Here is a 17,053-nt window from a genome sequence, read left to right as displayed (position 1 = left end):
AAACCGGTCCCATGTTTTGCCATGTTACTCTGACACTGCAAAACCGGCAGGACTAGGAGTGAACACCTGACTCAAACAGGCACCTATAGGCTGACCCGGGGCTTGGTGGATGATGACCCAATCAGATTGTTTGGCAAAGGAGTTGAAGCCCTTCTCAAAGGAGTATTTTCTCACATGGATCCAGGGAGGCCAAATATCCTGGACCACTGCTGTGTACTACTGCAACTGCACACTGTCAGTCCATAAAACTTTACTTTCACGAGTTCAGTGTAACCATTTTGAATGAAGGCAAAAAGAAGCGGCCCGTGTGAGGCACCATGTGTTTGGACCGTCTACTTACCTTTGTTCCATGGCTTGAGAAAGAAAGGCGCAATGACAGCGATGCCATCGGCTCCTATTTCTGCTGCATGTCGGGCCTTTAAAAGAAGAAATAAGACCATTGTGGGTCTAGGCACAATTCTGATATGTGGGTGTGGGGGTTTCCCCACATCAGCAAGCAATTCTCTGATACCAGCTGTGTGTCCCACAATTCTACTCAACTCTGATGCTATCTACTCAGTCCTATAAGACTACTCCACCTCCTCCAACTTTAGATGCCAGTCAGAAGCCCAGGTTGTCACCTGTGTTTCTGGCTCACTGGCTACAGGCTGGGGGTTCCAATGATTCCCTCCTTGGGTTGATTAATCTGCTAGAGCAGCTCACAGAACTCAGAGAAACTATGTATTCACTAGATCACCGGTTTATTCTAAGAGTATATTACTCAGGAACAGCCAGGTGGAAGAGATGTATAGCATCAGGGACAGAGACAGGGCTTATGGTTTCCACATCTTCTCCCAGCACCAGGGCACCACTCTCCCCAGATTGCCACACGTTCACCAACATGGAAGCTCTCTGAAACCTGCCTTTTTGGGTTTTAATAGAGGCTTCCCCGTAGAGGCACCATTCATTAAATCACTGACCTCTGGTGACTGATTCAACCTCCAGTTCTTCCTCCCTCTCCAGGGGTGGAGGTCGAGTAGGACTGAAAGTTCCAACCCTCTAATCATGTGGTTGGTTCTCCTGGCAACCAGCCCTCATCCTTAGTTGCATTCTTTTTAATTTTTTAAATGTTTACTTATTTTTGAGAGAGAGAGAGAGAGAGAGAGAGAGAGAGGCAGAGAGAGAGGGAGACACAGAATCTGAAGCAGGCTCCAGGCTCTGAGCTGTCAGCACAGAGCCTGATGTGGGGTCGAACTCACAGAGCATGAGATCATGACCTGAGCCCAAGTTGGACGCTTAACCCACAGAGCCACCCAGGCGCCCCTCGATTAAGTTGCATTCTAAAAGCCACCTCATTCACGTAACCAGAGACACCTTTATTGCTCTCATCACAGAGAATTCCAAGAGTGTTAGGAACTCTGTGCCAGAAGCTGAGCAAAGACCAAATACATATTTATTATAAATTACAATATCACTTGGAATAAGTGACTTATTATATGCACCTTCAGTTAGATAATGAGAGTAGCAACAAACTACTGACAGTAGCACTTGAAGTGATGCAACTGATGCACCACTAGAGAACAGAAAATAAGCCAAATTTAATGATAAATGTCATTACCAGGAAAATCCCAAATTGCAAAGTAGAGACCGCTGTTGGAGGTGGCCTGTGCATTTAATCTGATTCTTCTTCAGACTCTGTCAGTACAAAAAAACCTTGCTAAAGAAGACATGAGTGGTTCATTAAAGAGAAACTTGCAGGTGTAATTTCTCTTCTAGTGTTCAGCCCATTGGATCCATTGGATGACGCTATCTTTCCTGTCCAGTGCTTTAATAGTCACATTTTAAAATTTATTCTAAATTTATTTAAAAATTTTAATTTATGGATTGGGAATGAAGTTGAGGATGGTTGAGAAGAAAAAGATTATGCACATAAAGGAAGATACACTGTACCACTATTCTGAGGTTTTCTCAGATTTCTCCAGGAAAAATAACATTTCCTTCTGCTGGGCCCTCAAACATCCTTATCTATTTCAAGTAGAGTACCTAAAGTCTACTACATGGCAAGAGAGTTGTGTACAGTGACTGTTCTCAAATAGAATGAGTTCCCTGAGGGCAGGGGTCAGATTTTACTCTTGTGTACAGTTAGTTAATCATGGTGCTGAGCACATAGCAGGGACTTGCGGATTGCTTCAGAACATGTCCCACTACCTAAAATGGAAACACGCTTCCCTTTGAGACTTTAATATCTATACCTAATAGATGTGATTAGCTTTCTGCAGAAGTAGGAGAGCCAAAAAGAAGAACGGGATATAGTCCAAAGACCAATTGTGACATTGGGTGTAATTTCATTTACATGGGGTTGGAATGTAATGTATTTGAATAATTTGTTTTAGCACTCTGTTTAGGGCAAGAAGTAGAAGGGTAACCTTAGCTGCAAATAAGGAAAAAGGAAACAGCTAAAGACAGTTGATGGCAGTGCCCATTCAAACCCCATCCAATGGAGTTATGGCTAAGCAGATACAAAATTATCATCTCATTGGTAAGATTATCCCCATAGTAGGGGATTATCCCTATAGCAGGGGATTATCCCTATAGCAGGGGATTATTTCTATACTAAGATTATACTCTTCTAGTGGTTAGCCCAATAGAGGACGGTTTTCATGTCATGACATGACAATACTTTAAAATTTATATCACACATAGGGAAAGAAAGCAATTGAAAAGAGATGGGAAAAAAAAGGTTTCCTACATGATACTACCTAAACTGAAAGACCTATCAAGAATAAGGATAAATCAAGTCTCCAACTTCTGATTTTAGGCTTATTAAGCAACCATCTAGCAATATGTCTTCCTGTGTGGCTTGCCTAAGAGTGTTGAACTGCAATTTTGCAAATATGTATAATGCATTCCATTTCTAAATTCAGTAATAGGAGAAACAAAACACATCAAGAAGATGTTGAGGCCAGGTCAAGTCATTGGAATCTTCGGAATTAGAATATATAAATTCTGAAAACATGGTTAATTTAGCAGTGGTCCAGGTACTAGGCCTTCTGGTAAACACTGCAACATTGTTGAGCTTTCTTTTTTTACCCATTTCACAAAGTCCTGGAACCACCAGGTCATGTACTTTTCTGCCAGCAACTTTGACTCCTTCTACTCCTACCCTTTGCTCCATCTAATCTGCTAATCTTCAAACCCAGAGCAATGCAATTGTTTGTGTTCTTGAACCTATGTTCTGGTTGAAGACTGTACCTAGGAAGAAATTTCCATAACCTAGTTGAATGGTGGTATGAGAAATTTATGACTCAGCTTCAGTTGGTTTTCAGCACCACTGGGCAATCCTTTTTAAAAATTTGACTAATTAGGGGTACCTGGCTGGCTCAGTCAGAAGAGCATGTGACTGACTCCTAATCTCAGGGTTTTGAGTTCAAGTCTGCCAAATGTGAGGCATATAAGTTACTTAAAAAAAATTTTTGTGACAAAATCACATAAAATTTACCACTTTAATCATTTTTAAGTGTACAGTTCAGCAGTTATGAAACATATCTCTACAACTTTTCTTTTAATTTTATTAATTTAAAAAATTTTTAAAAATATTTTATTAATTTTTGAGACAGAGATACAGAGTGTGAGCAGGGGAGGGGCAGAGAGAGAGGGAGACACAGAGTCCCAAGCAGGCTCCAGGCTCTGAGCTGTCAGCACAGAACCTGACGCTGGGCTCAAACCCGTGAACCTTGAGATCATGACCTAAGCTGAAGTGGGACGCTCAAAGGACTAAGCCACCCAGGCGCCCCTCTACAACTTTTCATCTTCCAGATCTGAAACTCTATACCCATTAAACAATTCTTCTTTTTCTCTCCCTCTAGCCCCTGATATCCACCATTCTACTTTGTTTTTATGAATTTGACTACTTTAGATACCTCATTTAAGAAGAATCATATAGTATTTGTTTTCTAGTGACTGGCTTATTTAACATAATGTCCTCAAGGAGGTTCACCTACATTACAGCACGTGACAGGATAGATTTCCTTCCTTTTTAAGGTTGAATAATATTCCACTGTATTGTTAAAAAGAAAATCACAGGACCCAGATGGAGTCACTTATGTTAAGGCCCCACATCAGCAAACCAAGACTTAATACATAACCTGACTGCAGTTTCAATCTTCCCAGGAATGTAACCTTTAAACTGTCAACATGGAACTTCCTGGTCAGCATGAGGAAATTTATTGCCAGACCCCTTCCATTCCCCTTAGGAGGATGACCTTGCTTAAAACAATGTGTTCTTTGCTAATAATTTTCTTTTCTTCACTCCCTCTCTGTCTTTAAAAACCTTTCCTTTTCCAGGCTTCAAAAAACTTCCTTCTTTTTTTTTTTAAACTGTACTTATTTTGAGAGAGTGGGAGAGTGGGGGAGGGGAAGAGAGAGAGAGAAGGAGAGAGAAAGAATCCCAAACAGGCTCCACAGTGTCAGCACAGAGCCTGACGTGGGGCTCGATCTCATGAACCACGACATGATCTGAGCCAAAATCAAGAGTCAGATGCTTAACCAACTGAGCCACCCAGGCCCCCCAGAGCTCCCTTCTATTTGCTAGATTGGATGCTGCTGGATTCATGAATCACTCAAAGCCAACTGGATCTTTTAAATTACTCAGCTGCCTTTTTGTCCTTTAATAGTATGTCTATACCACATTTTATCTATTTATCCACTGATGGGCATTTGGGCTGCTTCTGCCTCTTTACATTATAGATAATGCTGATTCGAACATGGGTGGGACAGTCTTCCTGTGTTTCAGTTCTCTCTCCCATTCTCTGAGGCGGTAACTGCTCTTTACACCTGAACCCCATCTACCATCTCCTTCATGCCCAGCAGATGGCTTTGCTCTTTGCTTCCGAGGAAAAGCTGAGGTTCGCTCAAGTTCTCCTGACTCGCAAACTTAGCTCCATCTATACCCACCCTGACTTCTGCTACAGGAGTTATCACCTCGGGCTACTCTCATCATGGCTCTCTGCCTGCTTCTGGATGGTGAGCTCTCTGAGGTCCCTCATCTCATACTCCCCATGACAGCGTCCAATATACAGCAAAAACTGTATTGAGTTTAACCTCAGCATAAAAAAGGAGCCCCTTCCCTTATGTGGAATCTAAAAAACAAAAGAAATGAATAAACAAAAAAATAGAAAGAGAGATATACAATAATACGTAAATGAAGAGAACCAACTGGTAGTTGCCAGAGGAGAGGGTAGTGGGGGGACGGGCAAAATAGATGAAGAGGATTAAGGGATACAAACTTCCAATTGTAAAACAAGTCACAGAGATGAAAAGCACAGCATAGGGAATATAGACAATAATATTGTAATAACCATGTATGATGACAGCTGGTGACCACACTTACCCTGGTGAACACGGACTAATGCATACAATTATCAGCTCACTATATGAATTTCACTGAAATTAATATAACATTGTACATGTCAACTGTACTCCAGTAATAAGAGAAAAAGGAGGACCCTAGAGTGGTCTCTCCCAGATAGACCTCCATACATACCAGTTCTTGTGACTCCTTCAAGCTCAGTGCTCCTACGTGAATTACTACCTGATCAAGCCTGCAAAGGAGAAAACATGCTGCATCACTTGGGAGTTTAGAGTAACACAGAAGGGCTGCACTATCCTGCTTTGTGCTGTCTCACTAATCCTGGAAGTCGGCTAATGCCTCACTAATCTCAATCTCAAAACCATTAAATTCTATAGTGGTCTATTTAAAACTAATCTAATAAAGGATTAAAAAAAAAGAATGTCCAGGAAATAAAATTTAAGGTCCAACCAAGCAGAATTTTGAAACCAATAACCGATTAATCGATATTTTTTTAAAACATAATTTATTGTCAAATTGGTTACCATACAACACCCAGTGCTCATCCCAACAAGTGCCCTCCTCCCTGCCCATCATCCTCTTTCCCCTCTCCCCCACCCCTATCTACCCTTAGTTTGTTCTCAGTCCTTAAGAGTCTATTATGGTTTGCCTCCCTCACTCTCTGTAACTTTTTTTCCCCCTTCGCCTCTCCCATGGTCTTCTGTTAAGTTTCTCAAGATCCACGTATGAGTGAAAATATATGGTTATCTTTCTCTCCCTGGCTTATTTCACTTAGCATAATGCCTTCCAGTTCCATTCACATTGCTGCAAATGGCCAGATTTCATTCTTTCTCATTGCCAAGTAGTATTCCATTGTATATATAAACCATGTCTTCTTTATCCATTTGTCAGTAGATGGACATTTAGGCTCTTTCCATAATTTGGCTATTGTTGAAAGTGTTGCTATAAACATTGGGGTACGTGTGCCCCTATGCATCAGCACTCCTGCATCCTTTGGGTAGATTCCGAGCAGCAGGGCTATTGCTGGGTCATAGGGTAGTTCTATTTTTAATTTTTTGAGGAACCTCCACACTGTTTTCCAGAGAGGCTACACCAGTTGCACTCCCACCAGCAGTGCAAGAGGGTTCCCATTTCTCCACATCATCGCCAGCGTCTATAGTCTCCTGATTTGTTCATTTTAGCCACTCTGACCAGCGCGATTGATACTTGAATACTATCTTTGATGAAGCGCTGTTTTAGATGGTGTATTTGATGGTGATAGGTGCCTGGAGATAGGTGTAAAATTGAGACATTTTTTGGTTGGAGATAAAAATAAAGAGGTTCTTCAAAGAGTACAGCCAGGAACCAGCCATATGAGAAATGAATTCACTGCATAAAGCTTTTCCCTGTCTTGTAAGTCCTCAGAATTTGGCCTCTTATAAGAGAGGTTTCCTCTGAGACCCCAATATTCATCTTCGGAGGTGCTCCATGTGACCCCGTGGGCGGAGGCCACAGTGAGACGGGTGTTCTCAGGGAGGGTTAATAAAATTCAGCTGTGAGGCCAGTCATCCCAGTGACTCTTCTGAGGGGCCCCTGAATGACTCATGTGCCATCCTCAGGGGATGGAGACACCACATTCTTGTTTAGGCCCGATCAGTGAGTCCTCAGCGATTCTTGACTTGTTAGGTCTCAGGTGAAATGGGCCTCACTAAAGAGGTGATGTGATCAGGTTTGCATTTTTATAGGAAAAACCCTCGAAAAGAAGGGAAGGCTGACTGATGTGCTCTACTCTTACCAGTAGCTTGTCCGCATGACCTCCTCAAACCTTTCACACCCCTTCTCCTGGCCTAGGTTAAAACAAGTCACACATTCCTTCCTCCCTTCTATCCTGCTGTTAGTTGCTGCTAGAAAAAACCACCCTGTGGCTTTGATACCAACTCGTTATTTCCCAATTCAGGAGAACGAGGCTCCAGAAAGCCTTCTGGTCATCACGACGGACTTCCCTTCCAATTCCCTGCAATGGCTACTTCAAATCTGGACTACTCTCAAGCTCTATATTCCAGCCCAACTCCTTGTTCCTGGCAGATGTCTTCACTTCCAATACACCAGAAATAAAGACGTTTCATACACAGACTGCCCCCCTTCTCCTTCTCTGTGCCTCTACACTTAGTTACCTCCCCATCTATGCTTTCCTCCTAGCTTCGTGGCTGTCCTCTAACATTATCTACTTTTGGTTTTATTTCAAGCCCCGCGTGCCCCCAGACCTTCCTATCAAAGGTAGCAGCTGTCTTTGTTAATCTTTTCTCCCATAACGGTGTCTTTTCGGCAGAGAAACATGCTCAGAACTACCCTGCTTTATAACTAATTACCCTTCTTTTAATCTTGCTTCTTCCTCCCTAAGATACTACTCCATCTCTTCTTCCCTTCACCAGAAAACGTTTGGAGAATGGGCTGCACTCATGGCCCCCACCTCTGCACACCTGCTGCCTTCTACAGCTCACTGCGGTCTGCTTCTGTTTCAACAACCCCACTGGCTCTGCTCTGAGGTCATTGGTCACAGTCACTGCAAACCAAGCGGTCTTCTCAGCCCTCCATCTACTGACTTTCACAACATCCAATATTTATAACAAATGTGATAACACAGCATCTACTGCCAAGAATTACAATGAATTCCTATGTAACACTCGGTACTGTGTGCCAGCCACCATCTCAATCCTCGCCACCACCTTAGAAGACATGTACTTTTATTCCTATTTTATAGGTGAAACACAGGGCGGTTAAAGGACTTGAGTTCAGAAGGCTAGTAAGAGACAGAACCAGGACCCAAACTCAGGCAGTCTGGCTGCACAGTCCCCACTCCTAATAATTGCGCTACATTGGCGTGCTCTGAAACTATTCTTCCTTAAGTGGCGGGATTCACCCCTGACCTCTCTCCTGCCCTTCTGAGGGCTTTCTGTCTTTGTCCCCTTCACTTTCTCCCCATTTCTGGTGCTTTTCTTAATATTGATCTTTAACTTTCCTCTTTTTTGTGTCCATGGTCTTTAATCTGTTTGGGCCTGCTGGAATTTGGGCCCAAATCTGACTGGAAATGAGCTGAAAGGTGATGGGTCAACAGGAAACGTGTATGCAGACACGCATTCAGACTTGGCGTGTAGCTTCAGAGTACTCAAGGTGTTCTGAAGTCACTTAAGGATCCCCAAGGAGGTCATGGGCTTCACTCTGAAAACCTCTGCTCCAGGGTCACTTGGGACTTACCTCCAGTCTTTGCCACCACCTAAGGCAACATCAACCATTGCCTTCTTTGACCCCTGCTTATGCTGGTTATCACAAGGATCAGTGTTAAATTTCGTGATTGGACATCTCCATTGGATGACAAGCAACCTGAAGGCAGGGACTCTGTTTCATCTCCCAAGTGCCAGCACAGTGCATCACACATGACAAATAAAGCTTGGTTAACTGAGTGTGCTTACTGAATGGATCCTGTCCTATTTGCTTACCATGGCATGAATGGAGCATTAGAACAAAAATATATCATTACACTGAAGTTTAGAAAATGTAGAAAGTTCCCTAAGACTACAAAAGGAAGCACCACAGAGAGCATGCTGAGTCGCGTGCACAGAGAAGATGGAGGGAAGCCAGGGCTGATATAAGCATCAGGCACCCATCCTGAGAGGAGTTGTTCAGAAGAGCCAGGGGACAGCAGAGTCTGTCACCAGCCCCACTCCCTCTTATCCCCTCAGTCCAAGGACAGGTAACCCTTATAGACAGTAAGGGGCAGCTTCCAGATGTATCCTCTGGGAGACAGGTGGGCCTTGCAGTCTGCCTGCTTCCACCTAGAAAGGAGGGGCACTCCTCTACCTCAGTGCCTCGCTGAAGTGCCCGGATCCCCATGCCTCAAGCCTGACCTCTGACCAGAAGGTGGGAGACTGTGTCATCAGAAAAGAGCAGTACTCCACACAGCTCTCTGCAAGAGACCCTTTATCCTGGTGACACCACTCACTTGTTCCGCCCTTTTGTCATCCATTCCTCTGCGACCTGGCGTCGCTCTGAGACGCTCAGGGACAGGCCTTCTCCCGTTGTGCCATTCACTGTTCCAAACAGAGAGTCAGTCAGTGGGGCCAACCAATTCCTTTTGCTCCTCCAACAGCAACACTGGAAACGCAGGGTCAGAACTCCCTGCTTACGAGGGAGGGACATGGGGAAAGATCAGAGGATGGAATCTGGCAGGGGGAATGCTATGTTTCCATTTTTATCTAAGACTCTGTCTTTTTTCTATCTTCACCTTGGCCAAAGCAGCGGGAAGGCTAATTTATGACTTGTAATTACAAATCTGTTCTTGCTATCAGGAACAGATAGCAAGTATTTGAATGGAGACTGTCCTCATTTTAGGCAAATTTTGGGCAAAACCACCCAGTTCTATTATTTGGGCTTGAATGGCAGGAAGATCAACACCATCCAGAGCTGGGATGTCAAGGGCATCACACATGGGAGTTACTTATGAGGGTAGTGGTGCATACTGCGTATCTAAAACGACCTTTGGGGCGCCTGGGTGGCGCAGTCGGTTAAGCGTCCGACTTCAGCCAGGTCACGATCTCACGGTCCGTGAGTTCGAGCCCCGCGTCAGGCTCTGGGCTGATGGCTCAGAGCCTGGAGCCTGTTTCCGATTCTGTGTCTCCCTCTCTCTCTGTCCCTCCCCCGTTCATGCTCTGTCTCTCTCTGTCCCAAAAAATAAAATAAACGTTGAAAAAAAAAATAAAAAAAAAAAAATAAAAAAATAAAAAAAAATAAAACGACCTCAGTCTACAGTTTAACATGATGGCAGCACTCTAGGACAATTTTTAAATGGTAATTCATAATTAAACACCAAGGATATTAATATTTCTTGAATAAGCACTCTTACATATTCACTTATTCTCACAGTAACCCTGCAAAGTACAAATGATTTTTCTCATTTACAGATGAAAAAATGAGGCTCTGAATCATTAAGTAATCTAAGTTTGAATCCAGATCTGTGTGTTTCCAAAACTTGCCCTAATACAATAATCTCTTAATGGACCACAGAAAGTATGCAAACAGCACTAGGATACATTACCGGAGCCTAAGGCATATGGCAGCACTTTGGATCACCAAACACTGAGCACTCAGGTGGGGTAGAGAAGGGGAGTGAGAGTAGGAAAGAGTGTTTTTCCTACTCCTTTGGGGTCTTAAGAAATTTCAAACATGCTCTACTAGTAGGGATGTTCCTAGTTTTTCCCTACACCCAGGGGACATCTGTGGCCTTTCGATGAGTAAGAATCTGTCTTCTTCACTACAGCTTGGAGCTGTAGGGCGGACACCAAGTGGTTCTGTAATCAGGCTCTGGTTTTAATGTGTGGCCTGCACACCTTTTCACAGAAGTTTTAACCTCCTTTGATTCTGACCTTATGCTTCCAGTTTTTAAGGGGCCCCTGTTGGTAGAGCAGTAGCTCAGGAAAAAGACGTAGTGTCCAGTCTATGGAGTCAAGCACCCAGAACACAACACAAGGGGTAACTCAACCAGAGGTAAGCATAGTTCTCAGGCCTGAAATATTCAGGGTCTGACTTTTTAATTTCCACCGTCTCTGAAATAAATGAGGGTAACTGCTGGACCTGTGATTCCCTTGTGTGCTGCATGTCGAGTCTTTCTACATTTACCATACGAAAGGTCTGGTTGAGGTCAGAATAAAGCCCATTCTTAAGACAGAGAAGTCTGGATTTTGCTGTTACTCTACCATTTCTTGGTTCAGTGCGTTAGGCACCCTGAATAATATATCTGAGTCATAGATTTTCCTCCTTAAGTGGGGATAAAAATAATACCTTATCTGTTTTGAAGGTACACCACCAAATTAGATAATCTCTTGAGATGCCTTTCACATCTAAAACTGATGAGTCCACAGATTCACAAATTTTACTTAGCTTAGCCAGTAAACTATGGCACAAGACACTGTGACCTACTAGTAACCAGGTAAGAGCTACTCTCTAAGGATTTGGCTAGAGATGTATAGAGAAATCTCTAAAGATGACTCACCAAAAATATTCTTCACTCCCTGTTCTTCCACAAGATAGTCCACGTACTGACCAATGACTGAAAAGTTGATTTCTCTAAAGGACACAGGAAAAAAAAAAAAAGAAGAAATGCATATTAAGACTTTTTTAGAATATTATTCAACCAACCCTTAAATCTATAAACTGCTCCCTTTTGTTACTAGTTATTAAAAGTCCACCAGGCTGGTGTGTAAAACTGTTAGCCTGCTCTAAATAATGCCTGAGTTTTTCCTTGTTTTTTGAGTGATTTCTCTAGTTGTTCACATATGCTTCACTTACGTGAGCAACACATCACTTATTTATCAGCAAAGGCTTTACATTTAAATATCCCCACAAGTAAGATTTAAAAAGTAATTACTTAGTAAGCTTTTGCCCTTTTGGGGAAGAACAATGGTCGAAGCCGTGGTGAAATGAGAATTTAACATATTCCATTTGGTGAGAGGCAATCATCTTTTAGGCTTACAAGGTAGGAAAATTCGATCTTAATATTTAAGAATTTTAGCACTTAATATTTGTGACAGCAAATTAAGCTTCAATTGTATTTGCTAGTTTTACATCGAACAGGATTAACATCGGAGAGGAACTTGGCTGTCACTGCCTCTCAAAGCACGGTCTGTGGAAGAGTAGCACAGGCATCTGGGGTCTGTAAGAAATGCAGAGTCCCAGTCCTCACACAGTCCTCCCCAGTCAAAATCCTCATGGGAATAAGATTCCCTTGTGATCTGCATGCATGCACTGGGCAGTCTGAAGAGCAATGACCCTGTAAGGATCTGATGCTTAAGGCAATAAGGGCTCTTTTCCTTAAAAATCATACTGATTTTAAAATCTAGAAACAGATTTACACACATCATATAAAGTGACTTGTTCTCAATCAAAGTGCAGGTGAGGATGATGGGGGCTAGAGAGTGAAAACTCAAAGGAAAACTGTGCTGTGGCTAGCAGGTGTTAAATGCCACAGAACCCATGGTTATACAGCCAAGAACAAAAAGTGCTAGTTGGCTTCCATTTACATTTTTGTCAATGGGGACCAGAAAATCTCAGTTTAATTTTAACCTTGTTAACATCCTTTTCATCTTTGCTTATTGTATTCCTTACCACACGAAAACAAAACAAAAAAAATCTGATGCATAAAGAAAACAAAGACATCAAAGGATATTTATCAAAGATAATAGAAACACTAGAGATAACAGCAAAGAATGCACAGGCAGTCACTATCCACAACATGCAAATGACAACTAATCAGAGCCAGTCAACTGGGAAAGTGTGCTTTAAAGCAGTTCTAAGGCCCCCTGAGGGGAGCAGACTCCCTCCATAATGGCATAATGGCATAATGGCATAATGGCATAATGGCTCACGAGCACAGCCTCAGAACATTGCCGCCCCTGCCCCCCTTGCTCAAATACCAAATCCTGGCCTCTCAGTCTTGCTGAGCAGAGGAGCTCCCTCAATACAGGACAAGAACAAATTTAGGTTGTTCTCACCTAAAGGGAGAATGGGTGAGTTATCTGCCTAGACAATCCATCTCAATACCCTCATTTAGGTCAGCTTGACCTGTTCAACTGGGAATATCTATGTTCCTGCCACTTGGAACCTGCTTCTGGCTGCTTCCATTAGCCCTCCGCCACTTGGGATAAGCTCTGAGATGCAAGAAAATCAGTAGCGGCTTTGTCTGTGCATGGCTAACCCTGATTTTGACCAGTAGTGCTCATCTACCAATGCAAGCAACCAGCAAATAGCTCTGGCAGACCTAGGGAACTTCCAAATCAGACTGGAAGCTGGAAAGAAATCTGGTGGGCAACCGTCCATGTTGGAATCACAGACTCAAACACAGTGGCTCCTGTACACTTTCACTGAGGTCTTGACAGCTCCCCAATCCCATCCCGGCCACGTACTGAAGACCACCTAGAGCAGGCCTGGCTTTGTCACCAAGGAGGAGCCCATAGAGCTCCAGATTGTCAGGGGCTGGTAGGTACTGTCCTTTGATGTGCATTCTTTTGGTTTAGTCTAATGCTTCTTCATTTGGAAAGGGAGGCTGAAGAGCTTGTTTCCATTTTCAGAAATACTTAAGGAGAGAAACTGATTTAGTCTGTTAGGGTGTGTGTGTGTGTGTCCCCCCAGAATGGACTCTAAACTCAGCAGGGACCCACACTGCCACGTGGGCCTCTAATGGCCAGTCTAGTACACGTGCTCAGCACCCTACCTGGCTCAATCATTATTTCTGTTACTACTCCTCATGACAAAACCCAGAAACACCTCACACCCTCAGCGAAGTTCACATCCCTACTTAAATGTTTACTTTTAAGAGAGACAGAGAGAGAGACAGACAAGAATGCAAACTGGGGAGGGGCAGAGAAACCGGGAGACACAGAGTCTGAAGCAGGCTGCAGGCTCTGAGCTATCAGCACAGAGCCCAATGCAGGCCTCAAACTCACCAACAGAGAGATCATGACCTGAGGTGAAGTCTGATGCCAAACTGACTGAGCCACCCAAACACCCCAAGAATCATTTTGTAAATTGTTTATGCTCACCCTGCAGGCTAGAGCAAGGACTTCCAGAAGGCAGGCCTGTGCCTTTTATACCTCACAATCCCTAGTCTGTGCCTGGCATAGTGCAGAGACTCAATGATGGTGAAACACCCGTGATCGCTGTCTTAAAAGCAGCTTATCCCCACACCCGCAGGATACATTTAAACCTATAACGTTAACTGAATAAAGGAGAAACTAGTATATAAATAACTAGACCATTGAGAAAACATGATAAAGGCTATGACTGAATCAAAAAGTATATGGGATGGGGTGCCCGGGTGGCTCAGGTCATGATCTCACGGCTTGTGGGTTCGAGCCCCGCATTGGGCTCTGTGCTGACAGAGCCTGGAGCTCTCCAGCTCAGAGCCTGGAGCCTGCTTCAGATTCTGTGTCTCCTTCTCTCTCTGCTCCTTCCCTGCTCTCACGCTGTCTCTCTCAAAAATAAATAAAATATTAAAAAAGTTTTTTTAAGTATACAGGGGTTTAGAAGAGGGGCTAATTATTCTAATCAGGGAGGCTGGGAACAGAGACTTTGAGGAGGAGGCGGATCTGGAATAAACAGGATGAAATCTTGCGCTCCTCCCTCCCTTGGCCCTTCTCTTTCCAGGGAGTTGGCTGCACCCTTTGACAAATGTAGGCCAGTACATGAAGCCCATGATTCCTCTCCTCTTTCAGTGAACTCCATACTATTTTAGGGCTTCAGTGGGTAGTGCTTCCATCTGCACTGACCCCCTTCTCACTACTCCTTTAGGCCTTGCTGGATGGGAGCCACAATTATACTAGGGTTAGGGATGCTATGGGTGATACATTTTCTAGCCCCTCAAGAAAGCGGTTTGTTGGGGCGCCTGGGTGGCTCAGTTGGTTAAGGATCCGGCTCTTGGTTTCAGCTCAGGCCATGATCTCATGGTTCCTGAGTTCAAACCCCACATTGGGCTCCAAGATGACTGCACAGAGCTGCTTGGGATTCTCTGCCTCTCTATGCCCCTCCCATTTGCACATATGTGCTCTTTCTCTCTGTCTCTCAAAATAAACTTAAAAAAATGAAAGAAAGAAAGCAGTTTGTTGCTTTTCATAAAATGCTCCTAAAATCCTCTTAGAGAGAGAGGTGGAAAAGAGATGGCTCTTAAGTGTTTTGACCTTCACAACATTAAACATTTATTTTCTTGTTTAAAAAAATAACTTTGAGGGGGGCCTGGGTGGCTCAGTCAGTTAAGTGACCAACTTTGGCTCAGGTCATAATCTCATGGGGCTCATGAGTTTGAGCCCCACATGGGGCTCTGTGCTGACAACTCAGAGCCTAGAGCCTGCTTCCGATTCTCTCTCAAAAAATAAACACTAAAAAAAAAATGACTTTGAGAAGGCAGAAGATCTAATAAGGCCAGGCCTGCATTTTTTTAAATTCTTTATTTTTGAAAGAGAGACAGTGAGACAGAGTGCAAGTGGGGGAGAGACAAAGAGACAGGGAGACCCAGAACCTGAAGTGGGATCCAGGCTCTGAGCTGTCAGCACAGAGCCCAACGTGGGGCTTGAACTCATGAACTGTGAGATCATGACCTAAGCTGAAGTTGGACGCTTAACCGACTGAGCCACCCAGGCACCTCCAGGCCTGCATTTCTGAACAGCATTAATGGCTGGGAAGAGCAGAGGCTGTCCCCTTTGGAGGCACAGAACCCCCCCCCCCCCCCGCCCCCCCACCCCAGACCAACTCAGGGATTTCAGATCTCTGCAGCCCTTGGCTCAGTGGCTCCAGTCGCAAGTGAACCCAGTGAAATTACCCAGAGCTGTTACCATATTTGTCACAAAAGCATCCCAACAGCAGGGCTAAGGTGGGAACAGGATGATAATCCTCTCTGGGAACTTTACTCCCTTCTCTGGTTTCCCACCCTACTCTCTCTCTGTGTGAAGTGTGGGTTTATGTAAATTGCTGCAGGCACCGTCTCAGCTAGGAGGAAGTCACCAGCAGTAATGGAAACACTAAGACTGGATGATTCTTATCCCCACTGGATGGCCATTTGGGGCCTGTTGTTCAAGGAAGTGAGAAGTGGCACAAGCCAGTTCACTTCCAAAGGCTGGCTTTCCATTGTGTGTGTCTTCCTTCATGAGCCCCAAGAACACATCTCACTGCTGGCCACCTCAGGGTTGTATGATCCAGAACCAAATGCCAGGCTTGTTGAAGTCACTCCCCGATTTAACTCCAATTTAATACCTTAATTTCAATTCCCAGGGGTTCAGATTCTTTGCCTTGGGCTCATGAGTTTCTTTTCATAAAAGTGCTTAACTTTCTTCATACTGTAGAAGCTCTGTCATTTATATTTGAAAGTACACACCATAAAAAAGGAGAGAAGAACCTATGCAGGATCTCTTTGGATGTTATCACTCTTATTAGTTTGATACTTTTCTATTTGCAAATACATAATAAAGCATTTTCTTAAATAAATATGGTCATATTTGGTACTATAAATATGTACCAAATATGGTACTATATTTTCACTCAGCATGCCAAATCGAATATTTCCCCTCATCTTTAGATATTCTGTTACTAGCCTGGCTATGCAGCATTTCATTGTATGAATGAACAGAATTAATTTAGCTAATCCTCTACCCTTGGACATTTAGTGCACCTGTAGACTATGTAAGAGGACAGAATGTTTATCCAATTATTTTTGCCACCAGTCACGGCCCTGAGTGGGTGCAGTTTGAGACCGTATGTAGACTGTATCTCTTCTCTTAGGGGAGAAAGATAACAGAATTCATTTGAAGTGGCTTTTCAGAGAAAAATCTCTATTGCTGTTTACTTCCTCTCCTGGTGTATGACACTAAGTGAAAGGTTCCCTTTATTTGAGAATACATAATCAAAGGGGCAGGTCACGAGCATGCCTGTCAGAATATCTGATATTCCCTTTTTTTTTTTTTTTTTTTTTGGCCTTTTACATATAACTCTCAGTATTCAAAACCAGATGAAAGTTATGTGTACTTTTGGCAAAATAATTACTTGGCTACTTCAAAACTCCTTCAGCAGGGAAGTATTCAGGGACCATAATTGCCCCGCCTTGCCAGAAAACATTCTGTTCTGAGAATTTGGGTCATGTAGTCTCTCAACACAGTTAAGAAAACAATACTCTACACAATTCCAACTCCA

The 17,053-nt window shown here is 43.5% G+C and overlaps 1 protein-coding gene across 4 annotated transcripts in view; it reads right to left on the bottom strand.

Annotated features, from left to right (window-relative positions):
• Positions 1-17,053, bottom strand: part of NPL (N-acetylneuraminate pyruvate lyase) — a 37,783-nt gene that overhangs the window by 11,780 nt on the left and 8,950 nt on the right. For all 4 annotated transcript variants that reach the window (XM_019427511.1, XM_019427495.2, XM_019427503.2 and 1 more), the window contains 4 exons: positions 11,373-11,446; positions 9,327-9,414; positions 5,522-5,579; positions 341-416 (listed from right to left, as the gene is read on the bottom strand). In XM_019427511.1, coding sequence (XP_019283056.1) covers positions 341-416; positions 5,522-5,579; positions 9,327-9,414; positions 11,373-11,446 — 296 coding nt within the window. The remainder of the gene's footprint in view (positions 1-340; positions 417-5,521; positions 5,580-9,326; positions 9,415-11,372; positions 11,447-17,053) is intronic.

Source organism: Panthera pardus, unplaced genomic scaffold (assembly GCF_024362965.1).
Source record: "Panthera pardus isolate Hobbes unplaced genomic scaffold, ASM2436296v1 HiC_scaffold_21, whole genome shotgun sequence".
Classification (NCBI taxonomy): Eukaryota; Metazoa; Chordata; class Mammalia; order Carnivora; family Felidae; genus Panthera; species Panthera pardus.
The sequence above is the reverse complement of the archived record's forward strand: the minus strand, read 5'-3'. Positions and strand labels throughout refer to the sequence as shown.